Consider the following 20,855-nt stretch of genomic DNA (forward strand, 5'->3'; position numbering starts at 1 on the left):
TAAAAGTTAATTATAGTTATGGTTTATAATTATTTACAAGTTATTATTAAGCCTTAAAATTAGTAGATCTAGTTATTTAAAAAATCCTTTGTAATAGTGTACTCTAACTAATTTTTATTAATTATAATTAGTTTTTTATTTAAACGGGATAAAAGAATAAATTTTGCTTAAGTTAAATACTTTAGTAAGATTTTATTAATATACCTGTGTTATAAATAATAATAAAAATTATATATATTTATGGCAGTCTTATATAGGTTATTAAAAAAAATAATAATATAAGTAAGGGAGGTTTTAATAGCTTAAGTTAAAAAAGCAAGCTTAAATATATAATTATATAATTATAAAGTAAAGTTAAATAATTAAATTTTTTTTTTTATTTAAATTTAATAAATTAAAAAAACTTTTAAAAATTTATAATATTATAATTTATATTAGTAAGCTATTAGGCCACCTAGTTAACAGGGGTTAAGGCAAAGTATTAAAGGTAAAATATAGTAAGGTAATAGTTTAAAAGTAGTTTAAACTTAGGGATTTAGTATATATATAAAAAGTTTTAAAAAGTTTAAAAGTTATATTTAAAAGTTAAATAATAAAAAATTATAAAAAGTTAATATAGCAAGGCTTGCCAGGATATTAACACTATAAATTTTAAAAAATTACTAATGCTTTAAAATTTCCAAAAGTTTAAAAAAAATTTTACCTTAAATTATAATTAAAGACATGCTATTATTATTATGGTAGTAGCCAGGCAATACCTAAAAGAATGTTATATATAACTAAAAAAAAGGTTAATAATTATTTAAAAATGGCTTAGGGGCCAACTAACTACATGTAGGTAACTAAGCTCTGAGTAAGCAACTGCCGTGGCGTGGGATCAACCACAACATATAAGTTTAATTAAAAAACTTTTTTTTTATAATTATTTTTTTTTTACTTAAGCATGTTATTTTTATTATTTATTAAATATAATATATAATTATTATAGCACTTTAGTTTCTAGTATTTATAAATAAAAAACTTTTTTTATATATTTTTTAAAATCTTTTAATATAGGTATTTTTAATACTAGTTATTTTTATATTTATAAAATAGGTATTTTTTAATTTAATTTAATAATTATATAAATTACTTAATAATTTACTATAATTACTACTTTATATTACTTTATTTAATTAATAAGTTATTAATTAGCACTATTTTATTATTAATTATTTTAATTAATATATTAAATTTTTTTTAAGTAAATATAGTTTTTACTTTATAAATATTAAACTATTCCTGTTTATAGTTTTTTACTAAAAATTTAATAAATTAAAATATTTTATAACTATTATTTAGGTAGTAAATTAAAAAGGTTTTAAAATATATTTTTATATTTAACTTTTAATTATTAAATTTTTTAATATTATTTACCTAGTATAATTTTATAAATAATAATTTTTTTAAAAAGTTTTTTTTAAGTTATATTATTATTACTATAACCCTTTTAATAATTTTTTTTTTAAAATTATAAGGTTATTAAAGTTTATTTAACATGGGACTATTAGTTACTTAATAAATTAAATAAGTATATTATATATTTATTAATTAGCTTTAGCCCTTGTAATTTATTAGTATGCTTTTTTAATTTAAGTATAAATTTATTAATATTTTTTTTAAATATTTTTATTTTTATAATTTTTTTTTTACTAAAATTACTTTTAGTATTACTTATAATTTTTTAATAATTTTTTTATTATTTTTATTTTCTTACCCCTAGGCAGGTATTTTATATTTTAATATTTTTTATATAATTTAGGATTTAATAATAAGGGCGCCCTTAAAATTCTTTAATTAAAAATTTATAAATTTTTTTTAAATATATTAGTTAGTTATTAAGTTAGGGTTTATAATTACTTTTTTAAAATATTATTTACTAATCCCTAAAATTAAGTTTATTATTTAATTATTATATAAAATAAGTTTTTTAAAAAAAATAATTAAAATTATAAGTCGCGTTTATATACTATAATAAACTTAAAAAAATATAAATTATTATAATAAAAAAGGTATTATATATTTATAATAAAAATTAATTATTAATTTTTTAAATTTAAGTTTTAAATTAAACTTAGTATTTTATATATTATATAACTAGCCGCTACCTTAACACGCGGCTAATTTAGCGCTAAAGTTCCTTTGCCCGGCGGCCTTAGGCCGCTAGATTATGTTATTGTAACACTGCGCAGTTGCAACACCATAACAGTGATAACATTATTAGGCCACCCAGTCGCCTGGTTAGCGTAAAAGAATTATAAGATAGTAAATAGTAGATTAAATTAATTAAATTTATTAAAGGTATTAAAAAACTTAAAGTATTAAAAAAGTTAAAATTTAGGAAAAGCTATATATATAAAAAGTTTTAAAAAGTTAAGGAGTTAAAGTTATACTATTATAATAAAAGCTAAAGTAAAAGCTTTTAGCAAGAGCTTTAAAATTTTCTAAGCTTTAAAAACTCCTAAAATTAAAAATTTTACCTATAATTATAATTAAAAACATGCTACTATTATTATAATAGTTACTTAGGTAACACCTAAATAAGTTATAATAACCATAAAAAAATACTTAATAATTATTTAAGAATGGCTAGGAGGCCAACTAACTACATATAGCTAACTAAGATATAAGTAAGTAGTTTCATGGCGTGGGATTAACCACAACAGGCTATAAGATTTAGCTGCTATAGCACTTTTAAAAATTATAAAATTATTATATATAAAAAATTAACTAGTGTAAAATACACCACGAAAATTTTGGGTTTTTATACCTTTTATATATATTAAAAAACTTTATTTTTTTTTTAAATTATTATGGGGGTTGAATATCGACATCACGTGGGTTTTGGCGGTAGCTGATTAAGCACGGTATGTAAGCACGGTACAGATATCTAATCTGAATTCTTGAACCAAGATTTCCAGGATAACAGGCCACAACGCCTGGAATGAATGCATACATATACTTAGCTACTATCATTGACCAGTAACAACAATTACAACTATATTGAAAGCCCTCTTGTGTTATGATTCAACCCATGCCCAAATATCCACCATATTTCATATTCATTATATATATACTGTCCGTCAGCCTCTGGCCTTACTGTCTGTTGGTCCCGCCCTAGATCTCAGCAACCTGGCACTTGAACTTAATTACTTTGCACACGACCGCCTCCCGCAAGGTATGCCACCAAATCCCTGGAAAATCATCACCATCGGATAAGACGTCCTTCCATTGGGCCCGCAGCAGGTGTCAAGATTGTCGCATTGCGGAAATGCGGAAGAGAGAAACATAGCACCTGGCGGTGCCTGTCTTACAAGATAGTATGGTTAACCATATATTTAGAACACATACAATAAATAAGCTCGACAAGTTACAATACGAAGCTCAATCATGCCTCAACTCGCCGAACAAACTCCCAGAAAACCACGAAGGTTCCTACCTGAGCCAATAGAGACATCGTCACGCAGCTCCAAGAAACATCAAAACAATGAATATTCAAGACACCACTTGCATCCAACGCAGGCAGGCATCCATTTATCAGAAATATACTCTAGTTCATCCATTAACCAAGCTCCCGATCCTGGGTTAGAGCCACCCCTATGGCAAACTGGCGGGGCCCTTGGTTCATTGAGAAACCATGATTCAAACAGCTTCACAGTGTCAACAGCATACACAACCAGGCCTGCTCATAATCATAAAGGGGAACAACAACGGAATACAAAGAAATATACGCCACAGCTCATGGAGACCGCTAAGCACTCATTTCGGCCCGGGAAACTGGCAACTTACCCTGGTGGCCCAGCGGGGTTGAAAGCAAAAAGCCGGTGGGACAACGAAACGGCTGCTGAAAGTTCGAGGCAAGACCATGATGCCGTACAAGAATCCCGGTTCTCATACTCTAGCCTTCTCCGACGTCAGGAAACAAGAAAACACTCGTTTCGTGTGCCCGATTTGCCTGCAATTCCCTCCAGTGACAGCGAGGAATCCAATGAATTCAACACTCGAATACGTATTCCATCGTCTGTTGAAAGACGAGCAATAATCTCCGAACACGGTGACCGCCCTAGAAACAGCCGAAGAACCTCTTTTCTAGAATACATTCTCCCATTTTCACCCCATCCAACAGAGAATCAAATAAAGGAGCAAGCACTAGCAGCGTTCCCCAATGAGCAGGTCTACCAGCCCGTAGATCATTTTGCGATTGACAGAGACGAAGAAGAATCCTCGTACGGAGAGAGCATTGATATACGTGATGCCAGATTCGAGTTCAGGACAAGTAGGCGCGCCTCATCTGCAGATCTTCCTTCGGAACTTGAATACCTGCGCAGACATAAAGAGGAAGCCAGTATGAATAGGCGCCATTACCTCACGACCAGGGGAGCCCGTTCCCCACTCGCAGCTCGTTGGTCTCTCAAGAACGCGGGAAAGATCGCGAACCTGGGCGAAGGACGGGATGCCGGTTCACCTTTGTCACCTTTGACACAGTTGAGGCAGCTCGCTAGCCCGCCGATGCTTGGAAGTGATCTCACATTTCCACAGAGCTTGACTCCTGAAACCTCAATATGTGAACGCCCAAACGGTGTTTATGAGAACCGGTCTAGTCTCTCATCTCTCTCAGGCCTTTGGAGTGCTAGTCCGCGTTCTTCAGCTCATCATGACGTTGGCGGTCTCTGGAATGGCACATGCAAACCGGACAGAAACAGTACACATGGCGCTGCAACTCTGTTAACGGGCTTGATTACCCCAAGACATGATATGGAGGATGCCACAGGCCTGTCAGATGAACCGTCCAAGGCCCAAGCTCCTCTTCACCGAAATACACAACTCGATGTACAGAGCCTGGGGAATGATTCTCACCATAGCGAGTACGTGAATGAGGAATTCAATGACGCCTTTGTTACGCAGATTTACGATTATTTGTCGTTAGGGTACCCCAGCATTGCCCGTTACTACGACTATGAATTAAGTAAGGTTTCGGGTGTATCAGTAGCATCGCTCAGGGCGGATGACTTGATTGTGGACGCCAAGGGTCATGTGGGCGTGCATGACTTCTCCAATAACGGCGCAACGAACGGTGCGTGTATGAGATGGACGGCTCTACGGTTGTATATCCAAGAGTGGGTACGTCAACAGCCTCAGATGTTGGAAGCAGGGCGTTACCGTGACCCATGGGGGGTCCGTGAACGCAAAGGAAGTTGGGCAGTCTGAGGTAGCGACTAGTACAAAGCAAGACTTTACCTACCTACAAACTCCGACAGCGAATCTCCCGCTCCCGCTCCGTATATACGCACCATAGCGGCGAGATAGTCTGCAACCACTGCTGCCCCTAGCATTGTTTAGTGCTCATTTACATACTGTATAAATTAGACATCTATTTCTGGAAGGTATACCCGTTTACCTCACGCGCTAAATCACCTTGAATAGGTTATTCTTGTCCCCCGCTTTTGCCCAAGATCAATCGGCAACGGCCCGCCCCGGGACATTGCCGCGCTGAGCCCTTTCGTGCACAATGCCGGGAAATACTTTCTGCTCTAGCAGGCCCTCTGCCCCAGCCGTGGAGATTTGATCAATTGCGTTGACACAGCTTAATCCGCTAAAAACGTCCGATGCACAATGCGACTGTAGTGAGCCCAAGCGGTCCGTCGCATTACCATCATTTTGACTGGTAGAACCAAGTGAAAAAGGTGCAGCAGCGGTGTTTCTAGACGAGCAAATATTCGAGTGAATGGACCAATCCATAGGCGTACTCGACTGTCCATGCAGAGCTGTCGTCCGGGCAAAGTCACCATATGTATTGGCGAGTCGACCATATAATCAAGACTTACTCTGAGCCGTAGGACACGGTTTCTGTAAGGACGGGGAAGGTGAACCAAAACCAGCTATAGGTGTGAATCCAGCTCCAGTAGCTCGTGCGGAGTACCGCTCAATTCTATGTGGTTGGTTGATTGATTAGCTAGGCCTGTCTCATTCAACGTCACGACAAGATAGGGTCTTCCCTTGAGGACAACAATGGGCCAGGTGCGAGGAAGTAAAACTTACAATGCCAGCTCCCCAATCAGTGTTTCGTGTCGGAATGCTTCTCGGATATCAGGCACGTTACTCTTTGCAACATTGTTGCCCGCAACCCCAGCCAAAGAGCAGTTCGAGCCAAGCCACCTTTCCTTCAACGGGAGTTCGAAACCGCACTGCTCGACGGAATGCTTAGCTAGCTCACACATATCCACCGCGCTGAACTTGTAGATCTGCGCTGCTACAGAGTATTCCTCAATCAGAGGTTCTTTTGTGAACGCAAACTGTAGCGGATCGTCTGTAGATAATGACACATTCAAGCCTCTTTTGAAGAAATGGGCACATGGATTCTTGTCATACGTTAGGAATAACGCGTTGTTGCTCAGGGGAGACATCGCAATGCCTATTTGGTCAAGGTAGAACAAATATTGCAGCAATGGGACCTTCCGGAGTAAGATACCATGACTAATGCTATGGCAACAAAGAAAGCCGACGGCAAGATGGTCGGGATCTCCGGCCTCGCCACAGTGTGGTCTCAAGACAAACGTATTGAAACCACGCCGCTGTCGCCAAATATTGAGGGAAGCCATGTTGGCGAACATGAAATAGATCCAATAAGTGTATGGTGGGTTCTGTTTCGTGTTCCACTCTTTAGGAATGGGATATTTCCTATACAGACGACGTTCGGCCTTGCTCTCATCGTCAACACTATCGAAGCCGACCACACGTTGCAAAAAAATATGCAATTTAGGATGGCTGCTCGGATCCTTCGTAACCTCGAATAGTGGCTGAAAAACGTTCGTGATCACCTGCTCGAAATTTTCCATCATACCGCTTGATTTGTAGACATCATATAGTCGAGGAACTTGGATAAGCCAACGAACGTTTGGAGAGAATAATTTGTTGTCTACTACCCAGGCTGCGAGTTTGTCCCATTCTTGAAGCGACCTTCCGTATATAGAGATGCGCCATTCGACCATTTGATACTTGCTTGATTCAAGATCAGAGATAACTTCCTTAGTTATCTCAGCAAGATAGCGCCCCTTGATGTAATTGTCGGTTTTCAAGAAAATCTCTCGCAGTCGGGACTCCCCAACTGGGTTATATTTAAGATTGAATTTGTCAAATCGATGAAACGAATCCGTATGTGCCTATTTCAATTAGCCATCATGATCCATAGCAAGACACATGGATGAGCAACTTGCATGCATATCAAGAGTATCAATGCTGAGGTCATAGGCAGTAAGGCTGATGCTCTCGAAAACCTCTTTAAGTGTTAGATGCTTACCATCCCTGAAAAGAACAACTTCATCCGGCGACTTCTTCATCTTGCTTTTGATGAAGCGAAGTAGATGTTTCTGATTCATGCATGCTGAGTGATGAACATGGGTGTCAACTTTCCGCACATTATAGAAATCCCTGTGAGGCACTTTCTTGCTATCCGTAATTTCTTGATACTCATTCAAGAGTGAATAGAGCTGAAACTTTCCTTCCAAGTACGAAAGGCGCTTGAATGAAAAGCTCTTTGCCGGCCCATCAGTTGACACATCAGTGACCGCATCAAGATCCATGTAGAAGTCTCTCAAAGATGGGATTTTGACCACAGGAACTCCTTGTTTGGCAGCACTCAAATTCTCGTAAAGTTGGTAAACGCTGCCCTCATCTAACTTGAAGACCCAGTCAGACTCTCCCGGTAGCGGCATGCACTCATTTAAGTGAAAGTCTTCACCAATATTTTCACCCATTTTTCTCCTTCTTTGGTCCGGATGAGATTCATTGTTGATCCTGGCAGTCTCTTTGTCTTCGCCCCAGGCTGGTTCTGGTGGTGGTGGATATATCGTCCAATCCGAACGATTATTGGGGTTGTCTTTGAGCGTTTGTAGAGATAAGTTGATGTATTTTGATCTCAAGTCCAGCAAACCCCGGATCTTGCGACATATGGTATTCAACTCCGAAGTAACCGTGTCGCTATCAGAATTCAAGTTCATCATGCCACTGGAAGCCCCAAGAATATCACTAGCAGAGTGAACCTCTTCGGATAACGAAGGAGGCCCGGTTTGACCAGAAACCGGAAAGTGAACGGGATTAATGCCGACAGCTTGGTTATTAGCCGGAGTATTCGAGTGATTTTGATAGAATAGTTTGGCTTCTGCATGGCTCATAGACTTTTCGAACGCATAATCGTATGTAGGTGTCTTCAATTGCCTATCTCTTGGTAGAACGTCCCTCGATTCTCCGTTCAGATTAGGCTCGCCAGGCTGGATTTCATCCATGTTATCCGTTTTTGATCGGTCTCAGAACGGTGAAATTGCCTATGTTGTGATCCTGTTAGACTTGCAAGACCTCGGCGCACTCCAGCACAGCACCAGAGACCAGACAATGTTGTTCAATGATAGATTTTGACCCGAGCTAGATATAAAACTGCAGTGTGGGGTTATATTCAATTAGCTTTTGAAGAGCAACAAAGTTGTCACAGTGATGTTAACAACTCTGGAGTATGTTATGATGGGAATTTGCTAGCTCACAGCACTAGGATGAAGGAATCCACACCCATGCTGGACAGTGGATCTGGCCGCCGCCCTGTGACTCAAGTCACTCAACATTCTTAATCCGAAATAATCTTTCAGTTGCGGCAGCGGTTTCCCCGAGCTCCGGTAAATAATACAGAGTACACCCTACCAGTACCGGTAGGTAGGTACCTACCGTACTGTCTAAAGTGACGTACGTACTCCAATCTAATTAGGCGCCCCTTGTTGTGTCAGGGACAGGCTTGAGCAACGTCTCATTGTGCAACCAAAGACTCTTTCATCCACAGTCAATCCACTCATTTCCTATTTATTGACAAGCGAATAACTGGTATGATTCCCAACTCCTAGCTCGAGTTCCTTCAATTCATTTGAAAAGAAGGTGGAACCACATCGATCTTCCCAGGATTCAGCTCTGCCTTACATCTCGAAGCCGACGACGGCTGATATTTCTCTCTACTACAAGTCTATCCCACCGTTCTCGATCCCTTTCGCTCTTCTGCACGTTCGCCTTTCATCGAAGTCAGGGCTTAACTTGTCAGCATGGCATCGCTCAATCTATCGGCCAATGGCCCCTCGATATCGAAAAGCTATCAGTCTGTGGCCGACTCCTCGATCTCGGAATCCGCGCGGGGCTCTCCAGCAGTCGCCAAATGGGCATTGTTCTCCGTTTCGACGCCACTGGTGAGCGCGTTTCAACAAGATGCTGGCAGCAAAGAAAGTGTTCTCAAAGTTCAGGACACGGGAGGTATGCTATAACCCCGCGTCGGAGATCAGCGTCGTCGTGACCTCTAACCTGCCTTTACAGAGGGAGAGTTGGCAGATCTTCTTGACGAGTTTTCCGAGGGGAAAATTCAATTCGCTTTCGTTAAGGTTATTGACGCCAACACGGGCCTACCCAAATGTGTCCTCATCGCGTGGTGTGGAGAAGGCGTACCCGAGCGGACAAAGGGGTACTTCACTAGCCACTTGTCCACGGTCTCCAGGTTTTTACATGTTAGTTTCTCAGTGTACTTTGACGGCTGGGGAAAGGCTCGCGCATTGCTTGCTGACAATGAGGCTTTAGGGCTACCACGTTCAGATAACTGCTCGCTCAGAAGCCGACTTGACGGTAGAGGGCATCATCCAGAAGGTTGGCGATGCGTCAGGCGCGAAATACACACATGGTCCCGAGCGGCCGATTGCCTCTCCCGCGAAACCTCCCGTTTCCAGCAAGCCGGTTTTCACTCCTCTCCGAACTGGCGGCATTAGTGCAGGCGCGACCGGTGCCGCCCCATTGCCAGTGAGGACAAGGCCAAATGATGACGATGGATGGGGACCCGATGCTCCCCCCGTGACTCGGACTAATTTAGAGAAAGTCCAACCGGCTTACCAACCTACCCGGGTCAACATACAGGAGCTCAAATCTGAGAAGCAGGCTGAGCCAACCGTAGGCCCCAGGATCACGACGGATTACCGCCCTGAAGGCGTCGTGAAAGGTGGATATCAGCCAATCGGCAAAGTGGATATCGCGGCTATCAGAAGACAGGCACGTGAGGCTGGTAGCGTCACGGATGACCGACCAGAGCCTGTTAGAGGTGCTTATGAACCAGTCGGCAAAGTCGACATCGCTGCTATTCGCGCGAGGGCCCAAACGACAGATGAGACTGGGGTGAACTCGGAAGAGAGTCCCTCCCAATTCGATGGGCCTTCCAGTTCCCTGGATGTCAAATCCTATGAGTCAAGCCGCCTTACATCCTTGCCCAAGCCCAAGGTCTCCAATCGGTTTGGCGGAAGCTCGACGTTCACGGGCACCAAGCCCCCTCTTCCCGGAGGCAGTGCGTCTAGCGTAACGCCCGCAGCCCCTGTTGGGAGTGCTAGTCGAACCTTTGCCGATCAAGGGGGTAAGACACCTGCACAACTTTGGGCAGAAAAGAAGGCGAAAGAGCGCGGCCAGGAACCTAGTGCTGTTACACCATCATTCCATCCTCCTGTGGCCAATGTCGAAAACCACGGTAGTGGTGGAAGCGAATGGAAGAGCTCCTACAGTGGAAAATCTTGGGCACCCGTTCAGACCACACACACCGGGAGATCTGCAGAGGATAGGCACGCGGAGGTCGCAGATACTGTTACTGTTGACAGATCAACTCCAGAGCCCGTAATGCCCCAGCAAGATGTTAGTACTATTCGAGACCAGTTAACGCAAGGGCCACCAAAGGAAGCGCCTAGCTTTGTTGAGACAGCGAGGTCTGTTCCTTCACATGTCAACCCAGCAGAAACCGCGCTTGATATTCCGCAAGTGCCAAAGCCTTCTCAGCCACCTGTTCTTCAGACTCAGTGCCCTGATGAATCGCCGGCACCCGATCTTTCTGAATGTGACAGTTCGCCGATCCGAGTTGCGATGCCAGTTGCGAAGGAAGCTACCGATTATGGCGAAGCGCAAATATCGCCTGCTACCGCTGAACAAGTTGAAAGCCTGCGGGAAGGTGCTGTAGCTGACAAGGAACGAACTCCTGGTGCTCAAAATGCACATTTTGTGTCGGCCGAGGCTACTCCTGCCGATGAGACTGACGCCCGCGAGATACGAGCTCTTGTGCAATATGACTACGAGAAGGCAGAGGACAATGAGGTAGACCTCAGGGAGGGTGAACGTGTGACGGAAATTGAGATGGTTGACAAAGATTGGTGGCTTGGTCTTAACGCACGCGGGGAGAGGGGACTTTTCCCGAGTAATTACGTTGAGATTATTGATGATGGTCGTCAAACCCGGTCCGAACCTGATACTTTGACTGCCGACACCCATACGCCTGAGGCTGTCCCCGATTCCGCGGCAGCATTAGGATCCCACGCGAAACCTACTGCAAAGGCTCTTTATGATTACGAGGCCGCTGAGGACAATGAACTAAGCTTCCCCGAAGGTGGTGAGATTATAAACATCGTAAGTCAAAGCCCCGTCCAGTTTTCCTTTGCGGCACTTTCGAGGGCAATATGAGCATTACAACTGATTATTTTGTCTTGCATTAGGAGTTTCCCGACGATGATTGGTGGCTTGGGGAATACCATGGCAAGGCGGGACTGTTCCCAGCGAACTATGTCCAACTCAACGAGTAAAAGGGCGTCTTTGTAAGCGGGCTGCTTCTAGCTCGCATGTGTATCTATGCAGTTTTCAAGTGTCGCTGGGCAGTTGGGGCTATCCATGTATACCAGGAAGCTTAGCCTGTAGTATTTGTCTACTACTTAGACCCTCACACTAGTACATAGGTGGACAATATATATATATAGTCATTGACTGTATTCTCAATGTGCTAATCCATTGAAGTGGATGGTCATTTTAGGACTTTTTCGGATTGGGATTATCTGGTATAATGTTAAATGTACACTGTATTATGGTTCATGTTATCTGTGAATATGTATGCAGTGAAATCATAGGTGAATTATTGCCCTGATTGGCGATCAGATTGTCCTCTATTTGAAATGATCTTGAATCTCAATATAGATTCGATGATGGCACAAACAAGTAGCTACGACCCTGGCTTATACACAATCAAATTCCTCCTCCCTTACACAATCTGGACCATATGATCAAAATTACCTGTCTAGGTCTCCATGCTGGAGCCCATTGCCGTAGCGTACTCTTCTTTCGAAAAAAACAAAAAAACAAAAAAACAAAAAAAAAAACCAAATAGCAAGATATGGGTACTTTGTCCTTGGATGCAGTCTATCTTTATATCACAAACCTGTATGTTACTATAAATTATAGTCATGCTGCAGTGTAAAGTGACTATTAATGCAGGCAGACTTTACTTATATGCAAGCCAGTTCACTTTGTACAATGTGTGTGGCCTGCATACAAAGGAGATACCATTTAGCCTTCCTTAAAACTAGGGCCTTATTGTGTCCATAAACACAGCCCGTGAGCAAGGATATAGCCTTTTTCATGTATTTCAAACAGTAGATATTTTTGTTACGTGTAGATTAGACAGTGTACTTTGTACAGGTATTATCTAGTAGTGTGTTATAACTTATAATAATTACTGATAGCACAAGGCTGCACAACTTTATATAAGCTGAATCAACACACGTGACCAGGTGGTGGCTGTATGGAGCAATAATGTTGAAGCAACCAAACCCTGTCTATGATTCCAGTCCCAACCGCGCTATCTACAGGACACTCTAATACACAAGGCATACAATTTTTTCTACTATATTATTGCCACAGTGTTGCGACTGTAACATCATTACGTGATTCTTGATTCCGCTTCATTATCTCCGGCGCGCCGAGCACCGGGATCCTGTATCACCATTTGAATATAACAGGTCGAGGACAATGGCCGCCTTAGGGGAAAATCTGTTGGTGACAGTCAATAAGCTGCAGGACTTGGTCTTCAACACCATTGGAAATGATTCGCTTGATTTACCGCAGATTGTAAGTATTCGCTACCTGGATGCCACCGCAGTTGAGAAGTTTAATGTCGACCTCTCTTCCAGGTCGTTGTCGGCTCCCAGTCGTCCGGGAAATCCTCTGTATTGGAAAATATAGTTGGCAGAGACTTTCTTCCCCGAGGAAGTGGGATTGTGACTCGAAGGCCGTTGATCTTGCAACTCATAAACATCCCTAACGAGCGGCATGACCAACCAGAGGGCGATGAGGCTCACGTTCCCCATACAGCTGCCAGTGTGCCCGGGCAAAACGAATGGGCAGAGTTTCATCATCATCCTGGCCGGAAGTTTGATGATTTCGCTGCCGTGAAGCAGGAGATTGAGGCCGAGACCGCAAGAATAGCTGGAAATAACAAGGGCATCAACCGGCAGCCGATCAACCTCAAGATATTCTCACCTCATGTGCTGAACCTCACCATGGTTGATCTGCCAGGTCTAACTAAAGTGCCAATTGGAGATCAGCCGTCGGATATTGAAAAGCAAACACGCACTTTGATACTCGAATACATCGCGAAACCAAATAGTATCATCCTGGCAGTCTCGCCAGCGAATGTTGACTTGGTCAATTCCGAGTCGCTGAAGCTTGCCCGTCAGGTTGATCCTATGGGACGAAGAACGATTGGCGTCTTGACCAAGTTGGACCTCATGGATCATGGGACTAATGCCATGGACATTCTATCCGGCCGAGTCTATCCGCTTAAACTTGGCTTCATTGGAGTAGTCAACAGATCCCAGCAAGATATTCAATCTGGCAAATCCCTTTCCCAGGCTCTTCAAGCTGAACTCGACTTCTTCCGGCACCACCCGGCGTATCGAAATATGGCTAATAGATGCGGCACTCAATTCCTTGCCAAAACATTGAATTCGACATTAATGTCCCATATAAGAGATCGCCTACCAGACATCAAAGCCCGTCTTAACACACTCATGGGTCAAACGCAGCAGGAGCTCGCCAGCTATGGCAACAAGCAATTCAGCGGTAAAGAACATCGCGGTTCTCTTATATTGCAGCTGATGACACGATTCGCATCATCTTTTATATCCTCAATCGATGGAACATCCTCAGAAATATCCACGAAAGAGTTATGTGGTGGCGCTAGGATATACTATATATTCAATTCTGTCTTCGGCAACTCTCTCGACACGGTCGATCCCACTCAGAATCTTTCGGTTTCTGATATAAGGACGGCTATTCGAAACTCAACGGGGCCGCGCCCAAGTCTTTTTGTCCCAGAACTTGCTTTTGATCTTCTCGTGAAACCTCAGATCAAACTGCTTGAGCCCCCTAGCCAGCGATGCGTTGAGTTAGTTTATGAGGAACTAATCAAGATATGCCATACTTGTGGCTCGCAAGAGTTGCTACGCTTCCCACGCCTTCAAGCAAAACTAATCGAAGTTGTGTCGGACCTCTTGCGTGAAAGGCTAGGTCCTTGCTCGTCTTACGTTGAGTCGTTGATATCCATTCAGAGGGCCTATATCAACACGAACCATCCGAACTTTCTTGGTGCAGCCGCCGCGATGTCATCTATAATTCAAAGCAAACAGGAACAGGAAAGGAAGGCTGCGCTCGCGGAAGACCGACGCAAACGCGAGAAGAGACGGATTAGGGAACTTGGTCCTCCGAACGGGAATTCACCAGCTTATCCCGAAGACGAAGAGGAGCAGCCAGAGTCTAAACATCTCCCCATGAGGACTCAATCCAGTAAGGGGTCTCGAAGCATGTCCCCTCATTTTGGCAAGTCGCAAGAAAATGGAATCACGGCGACCTTGAACGGGACGCATTCAAACCTTCAGCCCGCTTTTGGGGGCGCGAATACCACCCGCGATTCGTTTTTGAATTACTTCTTCGGCAAAGATGGCGCCCAGCTTCAGGCCACTACATCAGTTGTCCCAGGTCAGAGCCAAGCGAGGCAGTCGGTCCATGAGGTCAACGTGAGCTCAAACGTTCGACGTACAGAGATGCTTTCTCCGGTGTCGAAGCCAGAGGAATATACTCCTGTGCCTGAGTTCAATGATGCGAATTCCTTCGTAAGTGTTCACCTTTCGTTGTATCTGAGCACTAATAGTGACACACTTGAAATTGATTAGTTGAAGGATGAATCCGAGCCAGCAATCTCCGACCGAGAGCTTGTGGAGACTGAGTTGATCCGCCGGTTGATTTCCTCTTACTTTACGATTGTGAGAGAGACGATTGCCGATCAGGTTCCAAAAGCCATTATGCACCTTCTTGTCAATCACAGTAAAGACGTTGTGCAAAATCGACTCGTCAGCGAGCTTTACAAGGAAGAGTTTTTTGCCGAACTTCTGTATGAGGATGATGGCATCAAAGCCGAAAGGGAGAAATGCGAGAGGTTACTAGAAACATACAAGGCTGCGGCGAAAATTGTAGGTGAAGTCCTATAGCTTACACTTTCGCCCGCTGTTCCACCTTCTCAACGCTTGACCTCACTACAGACATGCTGCATGTGGTTAAGTCGTTTCACTCTGTATCATAACTATAGTTTCATCTGAAGTGGCAGATGCTTGCCCTCGGATTAGAACACATGGAAGATATGACATGTTTTCATCTGCATATTTACATACATATGGAGTACACCGGTTGAGATTCGATCCATCTTGACCAGATTAAAAGCAATGAGTGATGAGCATCACCAAGGTATAAGTGACGCGGGCTTCGATTAATCCTTCTTCAAGGCTGCTCCCCTCAGTCGTGCACTTTCGAAGCCATACATGCCTCCGCCCACAAACACAAGTATAGCCCCGGCTAGCACACCATGCGAAAGAGAATTTCCGAAAATATGTATGGACAGCAAGAGCGAAACAAGCTTCCGAACGTTCAGGATAATAGTAACAGTCAAAGATGATGATTTTGCCGAGAGAAGGTGCACTCCACGTATACACCAGTATTGCGTCAAGGCGTTCAATAGCAGGTAGAAGACTTGGATCGGGATAATAGCCAAAATAGGCTGGAAAGCGTCATACTCACGGTAAGTAACAAGTAGGCGGAGAAAAGCTTTGGCTGGAGTGTTTATGGACACCGCACATGAGTCACCTGGGCCGGCTGCGTCGCCAGAGGCAAACAATGCGCTCGAGTTTTCGGACATGGCTGTAATCTGATACAGCAGCGAAGTTGACGAGTTCAATGCGCGCCATTGTGTTAGGAGCTGCGGAAAAGCCGGAAAGAACAATGGTAGAGATAGTGTATGAGAATAGAATAGAGCTTCTTTCCAATGGTTGCGTCCAAACGTTTCATACAGTCGATCTGCGTAAATCCCCTGAAATGCAGAGAGAAGCATAGCTAACGCGAGAATAGCAAAGCCAGTAAGAGTGTTGAATATACTAGAGCCTCCGCCAGCACCGATTCGTATAGCTTGTCCTTTTGCCTGCGCATCTGCTAATGCAGAAGTAATGACCCCGAAAGTAAGCAGCGCGACTGAAAGAATTTGCCCCCCGGAATATCTTTTTCCAGCGTACAGATAACCAACAGCAATGGATGCGACTGGGCCCCCAGATCTCAGAATAATATGCAGAGGTACCGAAATCCGATACGCAAATGCCCAATTATTCAAGAGATTCACCGAGATGAAAAAGGCCGTGTAAGTGAACCATGACTTTAACGGTATTGAGCGCCGGCTCAGGAAGATCGACCCCAAGCCTGCTGATGGGGAGAAGAAGCTCGGTAACATAAAAAGAGCCGTTAGGATGAATTGGGCGAATGTTATCAACGGCCCTGGCAGCAAACAATTAGAATAGATCATCCAAGGGCAGTTCGACGATGTACCTGAACTTGGTTCGTCCCTGCAGCGAATTAGCAATATCCCCGTTTGCTTAAATAGGGCATTTAAACTCACTTGATTATTGCTTCAAGAGCGAATACCTTGATTTGAGCATCAGTGATATAGCTTAGCGCAAAGTGTCATCTATCCACCCACATTTGCACAGCAACCTCCGAAAATCAAGGAGACCATTAGGATGATACTCGCCCCGTGGGCGAGGGTATATTGGACTACCGTAGTTGCAATGCCAGGCATCCTTGGGATAGCAGAATCCCCACGCTTCTTTCGCCCGTCTATGTCCGTTGTGGCGCCTTCAGCTCTTGGTGAAGGTAATGTCGGACTGGAGCCGAGATGGCCAGGGCGGAATTTGAGCTGGGGGCCATTGCTCGCTGGACGTGCGTCAAAGTTGTCTCGAGCATCTTGAGTTTGTGCTTCTGGTGTCATGGCCATCTTGCTGCTGCGGAATAAGGAATAATAGGTGTTAAATATATTAAACAAGTGGATTGTTTATCACTGCTGAGGACCTCAGAGCCGAGGTTGATTAGTCAAGTATTTGTTGATCGCGCCAAGCATTGATAACCTACCCCAGATTTCAGTGCTACGGAGTACAAATAGGAACATGGACATCCCACTAGACCATGGTGCTCCATAGTCTTCTGTGAATTAGTCATTCATCATCGCCAATGAATCTTTAGGCCCAAAAGAGTTCTGATGCCAATTACCTACTAAAATGACATGGTAACTCTTTCATCGGCCCCCATGTAGTTAAGGTATCTAGGGAGTATCCGAGGCAAGGCTGGGCCTTCCAAGGTCAGGCTGGTGACTGTATCAAGGCTTCTAAGAAGTTTAGCAGTGTTAAAAAAAGGCCAAGACCCATGAATGCATAGGCGGAAATATTTCCTTAGCAACAAAAGTCCTGTTAACTACGACAGCCAATCAGTCAACAACATTCTCCAATTTATCCTTAGAGTACTTTATGTGAAAAGTAAGATGTGCATTTCCACCCATGCAGGATCCTTGATGGGACAAAGGGTATTTGATAACCAAATAAAGAATCATCATGCCGGGTCCTCTTCAATATCATCATCACTGAGAATGAGCCGCTCATCATCTGTTTGCGGGATCAAAGGTGTGTGCGGCCCCAGCGACCCGCCTCGCTCCTCATTTTTAGATACTCGAAAAGTGCCATACCCTTGGAGCGCGGTCCCAAAAGCGTAGTCATCCTGTTGTGAGCTGAAGTCTATACCTCGAGTTCCAACTGCGGTGATTCGCCGAAGACTTTTTGATTCTGCTCGTTCGCCAACTATCTTTGTCATGTAGGGTAATTGATAGAGTATCAGGTCGCTGCGTGATATCATAGCCATGATCGAAGACGAGTTATCATCAGAAATACCACGAAGATTGCTCCTCGTTTCACGAGGAAACTTGTGTAATGTAGGCTGACGCTGGTTGGCTGGCGGGACAGCGGCTTGAGACAAGGCCGAGCCGAGCAGAGTGTTTTTCCACGAATCGATATTATTCTGGATATCTTCCAATTCACGAACCAGTCGGACGGTGGGCGGAAAGAAGATTTTGTGAGAGTCGTTCGCACGTCGCAGTTGCCTCTTCACGGGTGCCGGGAGATTGAATAGTAGACCTCGTGTAGCTACTTGATAGCTCATCTCTTCTTGCCGAAGTAGATCAATGCTGCTAGTCACCCATCTGACGGAACCAATCCCAAGACCAGCTTGGGGCCTACTGTATCCTTTGCGTTCGATACACAGCAAGTCGCTGTCTGACAAGCGTTCTATGCACCCCTCAAGGCTTTCTGTAAATAAAGGTCCGTTGCAGGATGGAACGTAGTTCTCGTGCAGAGCGCTAATGAACGACTGTATGTCAGTTCCCGTCTCATCAAATAACTCGTTCGCATGCACCAGAGAAACTCCCGGCCGGTCAAGATGACGGAGATGATTTGGAGGGGAAGGAAGTTGCGGATGCTCGACGTCGGTGTCGCTTCGTTTATTGTAAACTATTTTGCCGACTGCATGGAACAGCCCTAGACTGGCTTCTCTTTGCGCTATGGCTCTCGGCACCCCACTGTTACCGGTAGAAATATTCTTGCGGGCGCGAGTTATACGCTTGGATCTGACGGTTGGATCGCTCCAGTGGCTTCTATTGCCGCTACCGCAACAAAGGAACTCTAGAGACGCGATTGCATTTCGAATGTCCCCCAGTTTAGAGATGCTTTCGATTATAGACTGCGTGAGAGCTTGATCACCTGGAGGCTGACGACCGCTTTTTTTCAAAACCACATTCAAAGCTTTATTCATGAATGTGGGCGCAATGCTGTTGAATTCGATGACAGTAGTACTCGGATGATCGTAAATATCACGACCAAGTAATCGGTGAACTGTCAAATTGTCAAACGACGACTCGGAGTTCGAAAATATTTCGGACACAATCATGACGATAGGTGGTACTCCGGAAGTCCCGCCATAGACATTCCTGCTAGGCGGCGCATTCATGGAGATATAGCGCAGTATAGACAGTCGAAAAGCAGCAAGAACCGCGGCACCCCGACCAGCCAACGTTGGATATTCCTCGATGAGAATGACACGCCGAGGAGCGTAGATATTCCCTTCAGTGAAGATCTGTGACTCATCATGACCATCCAAATCTAGGCTGCCAAACTCGTGACCCCGGCTGAGGAACCCATCAAATTGGGCCGCAAGCGAGACGTAATCCTTGTCAGCGTACGAGGACACGGAGGGAGCTTTCCATTCCAATATATCGAAGTTCAGAGTCCTTGACAGCAACGATATCGTAGTAGTTTTCCCACTTCCCGCTGGTCCTTTGAGTACGAGTAAATCCTAGCTTGTCAGCAACCGGGAGTCAGGAAAGATGACAGCAAAGTTTATATTCCGATTAATCCAACACGAGGAAACGCTTATAGCTGACGTACTCTTCCAGCTTTTCCGGTGAATGCACCGTTCAGCCATTGCTCCACGTCGCGAACTTTCCCTTTGTGGACCGCCAGTTCCCCCAAGTTGAGAGGAGGATATCGTTGTGCCCAGGGCAAAGTCTCTTTCCCCGACAGACTGGGGCTCGATAATTCATTTCCAGAAGGAGGTTTCGGTTTCAAGGAGAAGCGTGTGGTGCTGCTGGCCGGTTTCTGTGGGCTCTTCGCATTTCTCACTGGGGAAGTAGCCCTCGCTGGCGGAGGAGACGCAAGTTTTGTCCCGTCAAGTTGCGAAAGGTTATCATCCGTGAAATGCTGGGTAAATAATTCGTCATATGAATCATAATCGTCTTCAATCAAGTCTTCATCGTCATCCATAACGGCCGGCCCTGCACTACCTGACATCTCCCACTTGGCGGGCCATCGCCGGTTTGAATCATCCAGCTCGGTAGTGCTCTGGAACGGTTCACGTAAGGATATGTTACTTGAATATTGTGTCTTGTCTTTGTTTTTCATGAGAGCGCGGGGGTTTGAAACATTTGAGTGCTGATGTGGATTATGATCGGGGGTCGGGCCTCGGCAAGCCGAGCCTACTAGTACAATTAGTACGGAGTACTACTACGTACTACTATGTGGTAGCGGCGGTACTAGCCTACACTAGGTAGCCTGTAGCCTGTAGGTAGTCTACGAGTACGCCTGCATATAATGAAGACCCACCTGTTTTGATAAGGTTCCACCTGCTTTGATAACCACGCTTCTCAACTACTGTGTGGTCCCTAGGCCGGCTAGCAAGACAGGTGGGATTGATTATCATATGCATGGGCCCTCCGATCGAGAGTCGAGACTGGAGAGTCGGGACCCGGGACTCGGAAACCTGGGGCGTGCTGCTCCGCCTTAGACTGCTTATATGTACTCCGTCATAACCGTTGAGTGAAAAAATCCTTTGATTTCCACCCTCAATTCCTGCTAAGCGAGCAGTCGGAGCAGTTACGCATTGTACATACTTCATTTGTCTACTTACCCTCTTATTGAGACATGATAACACACCTCGAGCTAACACGCCGCATCCGAGGGTAGAAACGCGCATTAGACACTATGGATATCAAAAGGGTATTTCGGTTATGATTATAACTACATGGCTATAGGTGA

General features: G+C 43.9%; 6 protein-coding genes across 6 annotated transcripts; 3 read left to right on the forward strand and 3 right to left on the reverse strand.

Moving 5' to 3' along the window:
• Positions 1–3,780: 3,780 nt before the first annotated feature.
• DSM5745_09688 (uncharacterized protein) lies at positions 3,781–5,247 on the forward strand (the record flags this gene model as incomplete). The annotated part of the gene is made up of 1 exon (XM_026751704.1): positions 3,781–5,247. One exon carries the CDS (start codon positions 3,781–3,783, stop codon positions 5,245–5,247), a length of 1,467 nt encoding a protein of 488 aa, XP_026599436.1.
• Positions 5,248–6,074: 827 nt separating this feature from the next.
• DSM5745_09689 (AMP deaminase) lies at positions 6,075–8,321 on the reverse strand (the record flags this gene model as incomplete). Its single annotated transcript, XM_026751705.1, has 2 exons — positions 6,075–7,199; positions 7,314–8,321. 2 exons carry the CDS (start codon positions 8,319–8,321, stop codon positions 6,075–6,077), a joined length of 2,133 nt encoding a protein of 710 aa, XP_026599437.1.
• Positions 8,322–9,116: 795 nt separating this feature from the next.
• On the forward strand, positions 9,117–11,663 carry DSM5745_09690 (putative actin binding protein; the record flags this gene model as incomplete). The annotated part of the gene is made up of 4 exons (XM_026751706.1): positions 9,117–9,321; positions 9,382–9,569; positions 9,640–11,490; positions 11,577–11,663. The coding sequence occupies 4 exons, from the start codon at positions 9,117–9,119 to the stop codon at positions 11,661–11,663; spliced, it is 2,331 nt and encodes a 776-aa protein (XP_026599438.1).
• Positions 11,664–12,879: 1,216 nt separating this feature from the next.
• Positions 12,880–15,395, forward strand: DSM5745_09691 (dynamin-related GTPase DNM1; the record flags this gene model as incomplete). The annotated part of the gene is made up of 3 exons (XM_026751707.1): positions 12,880–12,978; positions 13,041–15,020; positions 15,081–15,395. The coding sequence occupies 3 exons, from the start codon at positions 12,880–12,882 to the stop codon at positions 15,393–15,395; spliced, it is 2,394 nt and encodes a 797-aa protein (XP_026599439.1).
• A 275-nt stretch (positions 15,396–15,670) lies between these two features.
• DSM5745_09692 (putative UPD-GlcNAc transporter (Mnn2-2)) lies at positions 15,671–17,218 on the reverse strand (the record flags this gene model as incomplete). The annotated part of the gene is made up of 4 exons (XM_026751708.1): positions 15,671–16,722; positions 16,774–16,790; positions 16,844–16,869; positions 16,925–17,218. 4 exons carry the CDS (start codon positions 17,216–17,218, stop codon positions 15,671–15,673), a joined length of 1,389 nt encoding a protein of 462 aa, XP_026599440.1.
• Positions 17,219–17,826: 608 nt separating this feature from the next.
• DSM5745_09693 (putative cell cycle checkpoint protein Rad17) lies at positions 17,827–20,084 on the reverse strand (the record flags this gene model as incomplete). Its single annotated transcript, XM_026751709.1, has 2 exons — positions 17,827–19,617; positions 19,710–20,084. 2 exons carry the CDS (start codon positions 20,082–20,084, stop codon positions 17,827–17,829), a joined length of 2,166 nt encoding a protein of 721 aa, XP_026599441.1.
• Between the last annotated feature and the right edge of the window lie 771 nt (positions 20,085–20,855).

This window comes from Aspergillus mulundensis, assembly GCF_003369625.1.
Source record: "Aspergillus mulundensis strain DSM 5745 chromosome Unknown scaffold_13, whole genome shotgun sequence".
Lineage (NCBI taxonomy): Eukaryota > Fungi > Ascomycota > Eurotiomycetes > Eurotiales > Aspergillaceae > Aspergillus > Aspergillus mulundensis.